At 25.9% G+C, this 14243-nt stretch overlaps 2 protein-coding genes across 2 annotated transcripts; one reads left to right on the forward strand and one right to left on the reverse strand.

Moving 5' to 3' along the window:
• Positions 1–1898: 1898 nt before the first annotated feature.
• Positions 1899–9108, forward strand: LOC107170194 (uncharacterized). The gene is made up of 11 exons (XM_015520257.2): positions 1899–2234; positions 2697–2809; positions 2881–3002; positions 3249–3350; positions 4558–4691; positions 5836–6343; positions 7253–7483; positions 7571–7726; positions 7827–8000; positions 8424–8585; positions 9019–9108. The coding sequence occupies exons 2-11, from the start codon at positions 2749–2751 to the stop codon at positions 9106–9108; spliced, it is 1740 nt and encodes a 579-aa protein (XP_015375743.1). The 5' UTR covers positions 1899–2234; positions 2697–2748.
• Positions 8061–13668, reverse strand: LOC107170202 (zinc finger MYM-type protein 1-like). Its single transcript, XM_015520266.2, has 2 exons — positions 13069–13668; positions 8061–12267 (listed from the first exon to the last, which is right to left on the reverse strand). The coding sequence occupies exon 2, from the start codon at positions 10700–10702 to the stop codon at positions 9656–9658; it is 1047 nt and encodes a 348-aa protein (XP_015375752.2). The 5' UTR covers positions 10703–12267; positions 13069–13668; the 3' UTR covers positions 8061–9655.
• Between the last annotated feature and the right edge of the window lie 575 nt (positions 13669–14243).

The raw sequence follows: 14243 nt of genomic DNA on the forward strand, positions 1-14243 counted from the left end.
ACCCCTTTCCATTTTTATTTTCAATATATTGCTCTAGTTTTTTTTTGTGTATACAGGTTTTAAACTTTATAAGCCACTTGACACTAAAAAACATAATTTTATCATGATTCAAATATCCTTATTTTGTTTTTTTTTTTTTTGAGAAAACATAGTAAAGCCTTCATTGTGAATTCCAAGACTACAATGTTTTCCAAATTTCTTTTTTGATCCTTAAAAATCAATTGCCTGCGGGCGCCAATATCCCCTTCCAATTTTTATTTTTAAAATATATCTCTGATTTATTTTTGTGGACACAATTTTTAAACTTTATAAGCCACTTGCCACTAAAAAACATAATTATATCATGATTTATATATCCTTATTTTGTTTTTTTTTGAGGATACATAGTAAAGCCTTTATCGAGAATTCCAAGACTACAATTTGTTTCCAAATTTCTTTTTTGATCCTTAAAAATCATTTGCCTGCGGGCACCTATACCTCCTTTCAATTTTTATTTTTAAAATATACCTCTTGTTTATTATTATTGACACAATTTTTAAACTTTATTAACCACTTGCCACTAAAAAACATAATAATATCATGATTTATATATCCTTATTTTGTATTTTTTTTTTGAGAAAATATAGTAAAGCCTTCATCGTTAATTCCAAGACTACAATTTTTTCCAAATTTCTTTTTTGATCCTTATAAATCATTTGCCTGCGGGCGCCAATACACCCTTTCAATTTTTATTTTTAAAATATATCTCTGATTTATTTTTGTGGACACAAATTTTAAACTTTATAGGCCACTTGCCACTATAAAACATAATTTTATCATGATTTAATTATCCTTCTTTTATTTTTCTTGAAAATACATAGTGCAGTCTTCATTGTGTTTTCGAAGAACATATTTTTTTCCAATTTTATTTTTTGATCCTTAAAAATCATTTGCCTGCGGGCGCCAATACCCCTTTCCATTTTTATTTTCAAAATATTGCTCTAGTTTTTTTTTGTGCACAATTTTTAAACTTTATAAGCCACGTGCCTCTAAAAAACATAATTATATCATGATTTATATATCCTTATTTTGTTTTTTTTTTTGAGGATACATAGTAAAGCCTTCATCGAGAATTCCAAGACTACAATTTTTTTCCATCGCGGCGCGGCGACGGAGTCGACCTCAAGTTAACAATAACCAAAGTTAACCTAACCTAACCTAACCTAACCTAGTTGGTGCTGGTATGAACATAAAATTAAGAAAAACTAATGCCTAATTCCTAACAAAAACTGAAAAATTGTCAAAAAATTGTTCAAATGTCTTTGAAGTCACATTAAATAGTGATAGTGAACACAGAACTAACAATATATGTGAAGCATTGAACAACCGTATCACACACTTGGTAGGTCATAGTCATCCAGCAATATGGGTACTAATTAAAAAATCAAGTTAGAGATTGGAGTCGATAGGGGAAAAATAGCATTAATCAGTACAGGACAAGCCATGAAAAAATCAAAAAAACATCAGGTTTGAAACATTATGCAAACGAATTCATAACTCCTAGCTAAATGTTAAAGAGTTTATAACTCAAGTGGTACATAATATTAGGACATGGCCAAGGTGATAGGTTAAGGATATAGATTTTTCATTCTGAATTCAAATGTAATAATTGTATTATAAATTATTGCTATTATTTTTGATAACATGAATGTTTTCTTGTACAACATTATGTATAATTAATAAATCGGACTTTTTTTCGCGGGTTTTTTTTTCCGGACTTTTAGCCTTTAGGTGGAATACCGTATAGGCAATATATTATTACGCAATTACGCAGTATTGTGATTTGTGATTGCCGTCTTATCAGTTGTGATAAGTGTTAAAAATGTTAAAATGTACACTGTACAATATACAATATACGAATTAATATCTTAATTTGTGATTGTATATTAGGTATACTTTCATAGGAATTATTTTTTCGTTGGTAAATCACTTTTATGATTTTCATATTATTCTTACCTATATATAAATAGTTATTGTCGTTTATTTTAAGTTCTACATTTTTATTTTTTATTAGTACCTATTCAGTGGCAGTAGTGACATCGAAAACTGCAACAGTTCTATTTGTTTTATTCAGTTGTTTAGCTGAGATTTAGTACCATTTATTTTATGTTATAAATATAATATTTCTGCATTGCATGACATATTTTTTGACAACGCTGCCTGAACTACTTGCACATTACGTCAAAATTTATATGGTATCTATAGATTTCTATGTTTTCTATTTAGATTAATAGAATGTGTTTGCCTAAAATAAAAAAAATATTAACAGGTACTATATTCTTGTAATAATAAATAGTATTCCTAATTGTATAATTAATATAATATCATAAAAGTAAATACAAAATGATAACCAATGATATTATACTAATGCTATTATGTATCGTATTTTGTTACTGATTTTTAATATAACACTGTAATTATCTGGCTTTCTTCAAAAACTGTCAAAGTCTTTATAAATTAAGAATCAGAGTTGAAAACATTAGGTATCTAGTCTTTAAAAAAGTCTTGTAATAATCTTATTTTTTTTTTTATAGTTGTTAATGAGAATTAGAATAGTTTATTATCATTAAAAAATACTATTTGGTTTACAATACTAAAAATGTTTATTTAAAATATAAATAATTACCTATCACTCATTATATTTTTTTTTGTCTTAGATTATATAGGTATAACCTAAAATAAGGCATATGAAGTGCAAGTTAAAACAAAATGAATAATGCTCTACTTCCTGATAACCTGGAAATAAATTACAGGAACAATCATTATAAACGTAAGTATTCAAAATATTGGTGTATTGTGTGATTTAATATTTTATTTAAAAATTATTTTCTTATCTATCAGATGCTCAAGATGTATTAAACAGTATTATTTGGTGTTCTATTTGTAATTCAGACTTGAAAGAGAATATCATTATGAATAAAAAAATTATGCTCCATAAAAAGTTTTTATGTCTCTGTTGTAAAGTAAGTGTGCAATAAATTGGATTATCTATCTATAATTATATATTATTCATTATATATTTTAAAAGTTTATGGTTATGTTTGAGAATTTTAAAAGTTCAATTCAAATGACAAACAGTATTAATAAGTCTTATTGTGACACAACTTTTTGATATTTATTTTTTAAGTAGCAAGTTGCTTCAATGTTTTTTATATGATAGTTAGAAGTTAATTAATTAAAACTCTTTAAAGTTATATTTATTTTTACAGAATTGTTTTGAAAAATTATCAGATTCAAAAAATGGATGTATATTATGCTCGCTCAAAACTAAACTTAAAACATGCAAAATATGTAAAAGCAATATGTGCAAGGTAAATTTCTTTAATTAATCGTAAATTTTCCATTTCTCTTATCATTCCAACAACTAACTATACTTAAATAGTTATCAAAAACAAATTTAATAAGCTTTAACATTAGAAAAAAAATCAATAAAAATTATAATTTAAGAACGATGCATTTTAACAATTTACTAGTTTTGCCATAAGCCTATGTTTACTGGGACAGTTTGCGGGCTATAATTTTTTTATCAGCAATTCTATTGGACCCACCAATTGTCTAGATAAAGTGTAAACAGAAAATTAAAGTTTTCATTATACAGTAATTTTTTTAATTCGAACATTCTATTCCATAATAATACTAACAATTATCATTACATAGGATTCATTATAAAAATTTTCATGAGTATGGACTGATTGAAGCTAATGTATTAGTAAGAAAACTTAATCTAATATTCATGTTCCACTACTCATTCTTCATTCTTAGTCATAGCATAAATTTTGAAATAACTGATAGTTCTTCAGTGCATTATTTTAAAGTTGAAAATGTAGAAAGTATCATTCAATTTCAAAATGACTTAATTAGAATTTTACAAATAGTTATAATAGAAAAACTAAAGCTACTTAAACAGGTCAAAAACTCAGAAAAGTATTATGATTAATTAAATAAATACATTTTTTTATTTAATAATAATGAATAACAAACATAGGTTTTCAATTTTATGAAAATTCTGAGTTCAATATAAGTTGGGATGTAACATGGGAGTACTTATATACCAGATACTGCACAATATGTAACTTATTGAATAATCAAAATTAATCAGTTATGTATTGATATACTTCAATTAATTTCTTGAATCTTTTAATTAATATATGAATTTATTAGTATGTTAAAATATATCCCAATATACTATGTTAAATATAATATGGATATGCTTAATAACAGTTCATTACCAACCAACCTATATAGATTATATAATATTGAAAAATAGATTTATGATTCATAAAATCACAAATAAAAGTTTATTTTCTTGATAAAAATATAATTTAATATGTTCAAGTATAAAAAAAATCTTTCAGTATTTAAATAGTACCTAATGATAATTTTCCTAATCAATACTTACTTAATTTTTCATAGTTCCTAACCCTACACAAAGCCAACTCATCAACTACAAAATGTATTATCATTATAAATGTAATGTTTGTGTATACAAAATTTTGATAATTTTAATTTATTTTCTAGAGATGTATGGACAATTACTACATTAAGTCAAAACGTTTAAGAAAATTAAAATATTGTTTAGGATGCTCTTCGAGTGTTTTATGGAGTCTTAGATCTCAAGCAGCTGCAGTCTTAAAATGTTTTTCACTAGAACTGTGAGTTGAAAAAATGTATAACTTATAAATTAAATATCTTGTATTATTTTAGAACAATTTTTTTATTTCAACACAAAATAGTTAATAACAAGTGACCCATTAACTATAAACCAATTATTATTTATGATAGTAATAAGTTTTGATATATCTATTTTTTTTGGAACATTTCAAAATGTCCTTTATCTTTTTTAAACATATTAAATTCATAATACTCATTAAGACTTATCACTCCTATTCCATGTCTATGGTACATAACAAATGTGGCCCTCCAGAACGACCTAAAAATGTCAAAAGTAAAAAGCCATTTCAAAAGTTTCCACTCTAACTTAATTTACCATATAAACCCCTTTATTAAAAATATGTCCATTCTTACATCACCACAAATTCCTTGTTGAAAAAAACTGGTCTAGTGACTTTCTAAAATAGATAAAAAAAATATGAAATAAAAAGTTTTCTTAGGTATTGTAATGAATAGTTTTCTCTTCGTGTGATTCGTGTTTTTTTGTACATACTATCTTTTCATCCTTATTTCTTATTGTTTTTTGTTGTAGATTGAATATATTTAAATTAAATTTAAAAAAAAAATGCTCATTAATTAAATTAACATTGGATATCCATTAAAAAAAAATTCTTACCAAAAATACATAGTATTATACTTGAATGAATATATTTTATCTAATATATTTTCATATAGAAATTAATGCAATAATGTGTATAGAAAAATACTTATTTGTAAATAGGGGCTAGGACTTACTAAAAATATCAGTTAAATCACTTAGAATTATATGTTAATTACAGCTCCATAATTTCCCTTTAAATGTTTCCTTCAAAACATTAATTTTGAATTAATTTTTAGTTTTAAACTGCAATTTCTTTTTTAAAATGTTATATTTATACATTTATAGATAGTATTTACATCATATTATAAGCTGCCTTTTCTATTTTCAAACATTTTTGTGCTAGTTCAAACTTCAATGATGTTTATTTATATGTTTGGAGTAACAATAATCTAATGTATTTTTTTTTTTTTATATAGGTATCTATTTTTTCAGCTTATAAAAATAATAAAATATAATCAATGTTAATATTCTTAAGTTGATTATTTTGTTCAATTCTATAATTTTTGAATTAATATTGATTTTAGCGGTACTAGGCTTTTGTTAAATGGTGAAGAATCTGTAAACACACAACATTTACGTGAATTCATGATAAATTCAGCAACATGTAATGAAAATTTTACTCAAGAAGATATTTATAAAATACGAGTCTTTAATTTAAGTAATTTATTAAATTCAAAAATTGGAGCATTGTTAAATGGATATCAAAATTTACAAGCAAAAAATATTGAACAATGCCTAATTAATTTTAGTGAATTATGTCAAAAAATATTAGTTAACACTTGTTCACTTTTATCAGATTCTCAATGTTTGTTCAATGATAAAATTATTGAATCATTAAATAATAAAATAAAGTCAATATTGATTAATGGTTTATTGTTAAAAACAACTGAAAATAATTCTACTATATTCTCTGAAGTTTCCCATAGTACGGATAATTTAGTTGAACATACTAAAAATAAATTACAACAAAGATGCAGTGTTTCATTAGAAAAACTGGACACAAATATTGAAAACCAACATTTTTTAAAGAAGGTGAATATAAATTTTCAAATTTAACTTATGTCCAAAATATTTTAATTGAGTTTTTTAAGATGATTTTTTTTTCATTTATTTATTATATTTTAGAATGTGTCAACATATTACATATTATTAAAGGTTATTACAGGTTTATTAATACAATTAAGAATTTATGTAATAAATATGGTATGATCAGAAGATATGTGATGCATATGTTAATTTATTTAGGAGTAAGAGTGATGATGAGTGGGATTTTGTTTGTTAGGCATGTTAGAGCAGCTAGGAGGGGGTTTAGGACTCATTTTAACTCGTTGAGGAAATTGGTGACGGTTTGCAAGAGTTGATCGGGTGGAGGAGTGTTCATTGTGGCTTCTGCATATTATGAGGGCTTTTCTTTTGGCTTTGAGCTAAGTGCGTCATATCCTCTTCTGTGAGGTGCAGGTGGTACAGCATGTGTTTGAATGTGTTGATGAACTTTTTCTGTTGTTCTGGATTTGGATTTGATGCGATTTAATATTTTTTTAAAGGTTTGACATTTTTTATAATTGGCAGTGTGGTTTCTTCCACAATTTGCACATTTTGCTGGTTCCTCCAGATTTTTTGTGCAATTTTCGGTGTAGTGTTTAGCTCCACATTACACGCATCATGGTTTGTGGAAACAGTTTAGTAGTTGCGTGTGTGTCCATACTTTTGGCAGTGATGGCATTAGGAAAGGCTAAGTTGTTTCTGTGTGTATTTAAATTTTACAATTGAGTTCAATATTTTGGTGATTCAGAATATTTGACGATTATTGGTGTTGTGAACTAGGCTGATGTTTTTAAGATGATAAAAATGTATTTTGTATTATTATCATTGTTATTTTTATGTACTGTTATTTTTTACTAGGTATTATTTTAAATTTGATTGAAGATTTAACATTTTTAGGAATATAATGAATCCATTGGTAAACATACTAATAAAGGTCCGTTTTTAAAAAATGAATTAGTGGAAACACAAACCAATCAACAGGAAAATAATTTAAATCTTACTTGTCCTATGAATTCAAATTATGAATCCAAAATATCACTAAAAGACATAAAACAATGTGCTGTACAGTTAGTAAGATTGGATGAAAAAACTATAAAATCTTACGTTGCGCCAGCACCTGAAGATAAGGTATCTATAAATTTATTTTTACAGAAGATTTAGTCAGATAAATATCTTGTCTACAAATTACAGTAATATTCTTACTATAATTTTTAGATAGATAGTAAAGCAGTCAACCATGAATGTAACACAGAAGATAATAGTAAAACAATCAATTTATCTAATAATAGGATATGTTGGAGTCCTGTAATAGTATTAAAAAGATTTGATGCAGACTATAATAATTGTGTTAGAAAAAAATCTGATAATAAGGTAACATAAATGACTAGTGTATGATGTTATTAAATAGAGAAAGTTAATTAGTAATTACTGTAACATTTAAATAATCGTTAATTAATTGTAAATATTTTAGTCTGACACTAAATCAGTCAACAACAACATTGAACATAATCCAGAAACATATACTGAGGATAACATTTTTGAAATTGCTCATCCCAAAGAATGTATTGTATTAGACACATTAGGTATGAATATCACAGAAAATGTTAATCACAATAAGCAGGTAATAGCAATTTTATTTAAAAGGGTTATTTTACAATATCAATAAAATTTGTTCAATAATTATATCTCAGGGGTTTTCTTTTTTTATAATTGTTTAACTAATTATCCATATTATGATTATTTTAGACAATAAAAAAAAAAACTGAAAGTAAAACCAAAACCAAAACCAAAATGAGGATTTTAAAAGAAAAATGTACCAAGAAAATGAATTCTTCAAAAAACAAAAAGAAACAAAAAAACAAAGTTCAAAGTATTTCAATTTAGTATTTAGTAACTTATTGTGGAGAGGGGGTAGGGGAACCTTTTGTTACTTGAAAATGTTGTTTTCAAGGCTGAACTTTTACCCTCATTTTGAAGTAATATGTTGTAATGAAGGTCTTCAACCACTTGTTTTTTTTTTTAATTTATTTATTACGGTTATCTATTAAGTTGTCCGATTTACTTTAAGCTATTTACTGTTCCATTGTTTAAATCCATTCTAGAGTATTCTTCAGTTCTCTGGGACCCCTGTACTGCTGTGGATTCATTTCTTTTAGCAGCGTTTCTTAAACTGTGTTCTGCGGAACCCCAGTGTTCTGTGGAGATTGCTTCAGGGTTCTGCAAAGCTAAGGTAATATTTTTCAAAATTTTCAAAAAAATTACTATACCATAATGATAATGTAGGTGTAGTATTAAACTTTTACATGGGTAATAAAATATATATTTAATATAATATAAATGCCTATTAGGTATATGTTATGTACATAATATTATTTAATATTTATTATTCTTACCTTGAATAATTTTGCATAGTAGGTTGTAACTTATAGATAAATTCATAATGATAATATGTGTACAAGGTATCCTCTATTTATTTAACTTAACACTAAAAATGCTAAATTAACTCTGTTTCTTATGTCTTAATGGCTAAATCAATGAACAATTTTGATAAAATATGGTATGGAAATAGCATGAGCCCTAAAAAAGATTTTTAACATAATTAAATAACCACAGTAACATGATTGAAATTTAACTGCGTGAATATATATATTTAAAATATTTAGTCACATCAGCAAAAGAATATGAAACTTATTGAAATTACATCTGATACAATGTTGCAAGAAAAATTTGACATGAGTAGAATTTTAGTATAGTTCAAAAGCTGAATATTCTCAACTGTTACAATTTTCCGTGTTGGCACTTTTACCATTTTCAACCACTTTTATGTATAAAACGAGGTTCTCAGCTATGTTTCAACAACAACAAAATAACACAACAAACTTAATGACAAACTTAATATGATAATACAACTTTCATCAATAAAGCCCAATATTAAGTATATTTGTAATAATAATAATAAAAAGTAATCTCACTTATCTCATACAATCAGTGCCGTAGCAACTAAATATTGTACCCGAGACGAAACTCCAAAATGCGCCCTTATATAAGTATAGTATATATTTATATATATATAAATAATATATTTTAATTTATTAAAAAACTCAAAACTGAATATTGTTTATAAATGCTATTTAAATAACATTTTTTAATGTGAGTGTTTGTAAATTTTATTAAAACCAATAACTTTTTAAAATATAAATGCATTTAAAAATAATAAGCTTAACATAAATACATAATAACACTTATTAAGTTATGTAAGTAAATATATAATAATGCATATAATATTGCTTTTACTTATAGCTAACATTTAAATTGCAATTTTTCTAACTTTTTCCCAGCAAAGTCTTCAATGAGTTCGTCTATATCCAAAGCATTTACCAATGTATGTTCAATGGATAAAATAGCCATATCGGATATTCGTTCTTGTCCCATTGTAGACCTTAAATAATTTTTTATGAGCTTTAACTTACTGAATGACCTTTCACACGTCGCCGCAGTTATTGGTAAAGTCAAGAATATGCGTAAAGCTGTTTCCACATTTGGATATTCAGAACGTAAAGAATATGTTGTAATTAATTGAAGTAAGGCTAATGGTGTTGCGGCTCTTAAGTTAGGTAAAATAGAAAATGCTTGACATTTAAAATATTTTATTTCAGAGATAAAATTGGAAGAATTTAAATTGGTTTCATATTTTAAAGATAAGTCAGCTGCACATTTTTGTATATAGTCCATAGAGTGGTCCATTAGGGTACTACCATACAAAAATCCAAAATTTTCATTAATTTCAGACATATTTTCAAATCGATTGTATAATTCTGTAAGAATTCGATCGAACACTTCAAAAATATCTTTTTTAAATTCATTCTGTTGAGATAAAACTTGCAAATCATCTTCAATTAACTCAAAATCTAATTTTTCCACTTTCCTCTTTCGTTTATCAAAAAAATTTGCTTTAACACCGAGATCATTAGCAATAATTTTACCAAATTCAATTGTCTTATCAATTCCTTCATTTCGCATTGTTTGTATTAATAAAATTAAACCTTTAACCATTTTAGTTGCACTATCGATCGTTAAACTTTTCTTCTGTAAAGCTAAATTAACGCGATTAATTGTTGTCAATAATTCATTCCATAAATCCAGTAAGCAAAAAAAATTAAAATCAAGACGTTTCAAAAGATTTGTTGCTCCAAGAATTACCTCTTTAGGTAACTTTGAGTTTTCTGAAATTTCCTTAAGAACATTATATACATTTTTTAAATTACGTTTAAGTGCTGATACAGAATCTTGTTTTGCGGACCATCGCGTGGAACTAGTACATTTTAATGAAATATTAATACTTTTCATTAAAGTTGTTCATCTACTTGTTGAAGACGAAAAAAAGTTAAAAATTTGTTGAACTTTATCAAAAAACGTTTCATACGTATACGTACTTTAGCGGCGTCATTGCCAACTAAATTTAAACTATACGCATTGCATGGTACATACAATATAGCTAAATTGTTTATTTCCGAAATACGTGTTTTTACACCCTCATACTTTCCAGACATGTTAGCAGCATTATGGTAACTCTGTCCTCTACAATTGTTTAGTTTTAAATCATCTTTTTTAAATTTTTTTGTTATTTCTAAAGCTAATCCTTCGCCAGTTTTTTCGTGACTTTCGATAAAGTCTATAAACGTTTCTTCAATTGAAACAGTGCCGTTAGAAATATATACATATCTTAAAACCTGAGACATTTGCTCTTTGTGAGACACATCGGGTGTACAATCAAACATAATTGAATAATATTTTGATTCTTTTATACGATTTAACGAGTTGATTTTCCAAGAATTGAAATTATTTCGTTTTGGATTTGTGGAGAAAAATAGCATTATTCTTATTAAAGAACATTATTCTTAGCGTTAACCTTTTCAATATTCTTTGCTAAAATTGGATTATAATGACTTAACAATTCAAGTGTGCTCAAAAATATACCACAATTAGGTTTCCCAATTCGTTCACCAGTACCTCTAAGAGCAAGATTATTTTTTGCACAAAATAAAATAACGTCAAATAAAATTTTTAAAATATCTTTCCACTTTTTTTTTCACATTTTATTGCGTTCTGTATAGTGCAATCAATAGTCTTACTACCACGAAGTCTTTTTTCAAATTCCTTCCATTTAAATACACATTCTCTATGCGAAGTACTTTTCTCGTGATCTGAAATTTTCGGGTTTAATTTTTTCCAATTGTTGAACCCCAAAGAAATGCTCGAAAAATATTGATTTTCTTCGGTAGAAAACAGAACACACGAAAAACAAAACAATACATTTTTTTGTTTACTATAAAGTAACCAAGGGCATCTTACTTTTTCTTCATTTGGTACAGTCCTGAAAAGCAATTTTTCGTGAACATGTCTACCAGTATCATCAATTGGAAAATTGTAGTTATTGTAATTTGCCAACTTAGGACCGTGTTTTACTATGAATATACGGAATTTATCACTAATTAATGGCCAAGTAACTGGATCTTCGAAATTAAAATTTTCCGACAGTTTAATTTCATATGAAGATTCTAGAAGCGAATTAAGAGGAGTAGATTCAGATTCTAATATTGGTTTAGATATTGATTAAATGTCATTATTATCATCGGTTGGTTTATAATTGGGGAATTTAGAATTTTAATTGGAGACATTTTGTTTTGAACTTCTATTTCCGAGTCTAATTTTTTTTCTACTTGATTTGTTTCTAGCTCAACTGGTTTAGACGAGATAGATAAAGAAATGATTATCCGAGTTTAATGGTTGATTAATTTTAGATGTAGATAGCCAGGAATTTAATGTTTTTGCAAGTGATTCCTGATTTTATTTTTTTTTTCTCTTAATTTTTTGAAAGCTGAACCTGATAATTTTGGAGCCATGTTTTTGGACTGTATTAAAAAAAAAAAAAAAAGATTATGAATAGTAATAATTTCTTAATTATAAAAGCCTAACAAATTGTCGTAAAAAAGAAAAAAATGCTGATAACGTAGGTATTTTTAGAATTTTAGGGGCGTCATTGTTTATAAATAAAATATATATATATTTCACCATTACTCATTAAGTATCTACTCATAAATTGGTAGTTATTTTTTAAATTGTTTATTTAAAAATTATTTTAACTGGTACTGTGTCAATATATAATTATATTATAATAAATAATATATTCTTCGTTTCATCTAAAATCTAAAATTAATAATTTTCGTGTATTGTGTAATATCAAAAATATTTCTATCATTACGAAATTACGATACAACGAACTTAAATAATATTGAATATATTAAACGCCTAAAAGCTATACTGTACTGCACTCACTTATGTTAATGCCTAGGTACTCTTTACAAAAAAAAAAAAAAATAATAATTTTCATTTAATATATTCAATATTCATAAATTATAGCATTTATAGGTCAGTTATCTTTTATAATATAATATTTAATATAAGTAGGTACTTAATAGATATACCTAAATTAAAATTAATATAAATCTATTTCCTATTCAAATCATTGATATTCCGATCAATGGCAAGATAAAAATAAGTTTTACATAAATTAATTGCACTCAAAAACGTCATGTTTTACCGACCAATGTTAAACACTCTTTAACGCCAAAAACTATAATAATATTATATATTTCATTGATATTACAGTTAAATTTTTTAAATCATTATTTTTATGTACAGTATTTACTTACCTAACTGTACGTCTGTATGTATAAATTAATATTATACAAATTATACAATATACACTATACTGTAGACTCTACAGTGTAATTAAAATAATGAGATGGTTACTTTTGTCATTCGGAGCATAAAATAATGAATTAAATAAAAAACAAACTATTTAAACTCACAAAATGATAATTGTGTACCTAATCTTGGCGGAGGTTAGATACAGAATGGTTTAACGTTTAACACGTTGACCATGAGTACACTCGGGTTATCTCAATAAAATTTTTATTTTATTCATCATTAGCGCCATCTATTTGTTTATATTTGTACCAAAAGTATTTAATTATCTAATAATACATGTTTTAAACCTCTATTGGCCGTGGGAGCACTGGAGCTCTCTCAAAAATCAAGATACTAAATTATTTTTTTTTTTAAAGGCTGGATTTTTTTCACAAAAATTGCAATATAATGTATTAATGTGGTAGTTTTACAAGTTTTTTGTGCAACTGCTCTTCCTTTTTCACTGACCAGTTTTTCATAGCACTTGACACACCTACGCCTTTTCTTTTTATTGCCTTGTCCTAATTTTTCATCTGTTTCAATTAATTTATGTTTTCTAGAAGATGGTGAAACTAAATTAAAATCTTGTGATTTGACTAACTCTTCTATAATTTGCTGTCTAAAATTTGAGATCTGAATTTTATTTCCAGTTAATTCTTTATAAATTAATAATGAATTTACCACAGCTGTACCCAAATTCACAAGTTGAAATGCCACTTTGTGGTACCATCTAATGGTTTTTCTAAGAGGTGTAAAATAACTCGTCATTTGATCTGACACATCAATCCCTTGTTTGTTCTTATTATAAAAAATTATAGCCTCTGGCTTTTTTATTACAACACCATTTCTACTTGTCTTTCCAGTACTAATCATTTCTATACCATGTTTAGTTGACACCATTCTAACATCTTTCCAAATGCTCACCACTACACCTTTATCATCTTCTTTACCTTTAATTTCACCTTTTTTAATTTTTGCATTTGTTATATCTTTTGGAAATCCTTTTGCATTTTTTCTTAAGGTACCAACCATATGAGTATCTTTACTTAGTAATATATGGGCACGATTTAAACTAGTATAATAATTAATGTCCTTCCTTTATATAGGTAATCATTCATAAGTTGTAAAACTACTTTAG

The sequence above is a fragment of the Diuraphis noxia genome, unplaced genomic scaffold (assembly GCF_037042655.1).
Source record: "Diuraphis noxia isolate RWA-SAM2 unplaced genomic scaffold, SU_Dnox_SAM2 contig0004, whole genome shotgun sequence".
NCBI classification, from domain to species: Eukaryota; Metazoa; Arthropoda; class Insecta; order Hemiptera; family Aphididae; genus Diuraphis; species Diuraphis noxia.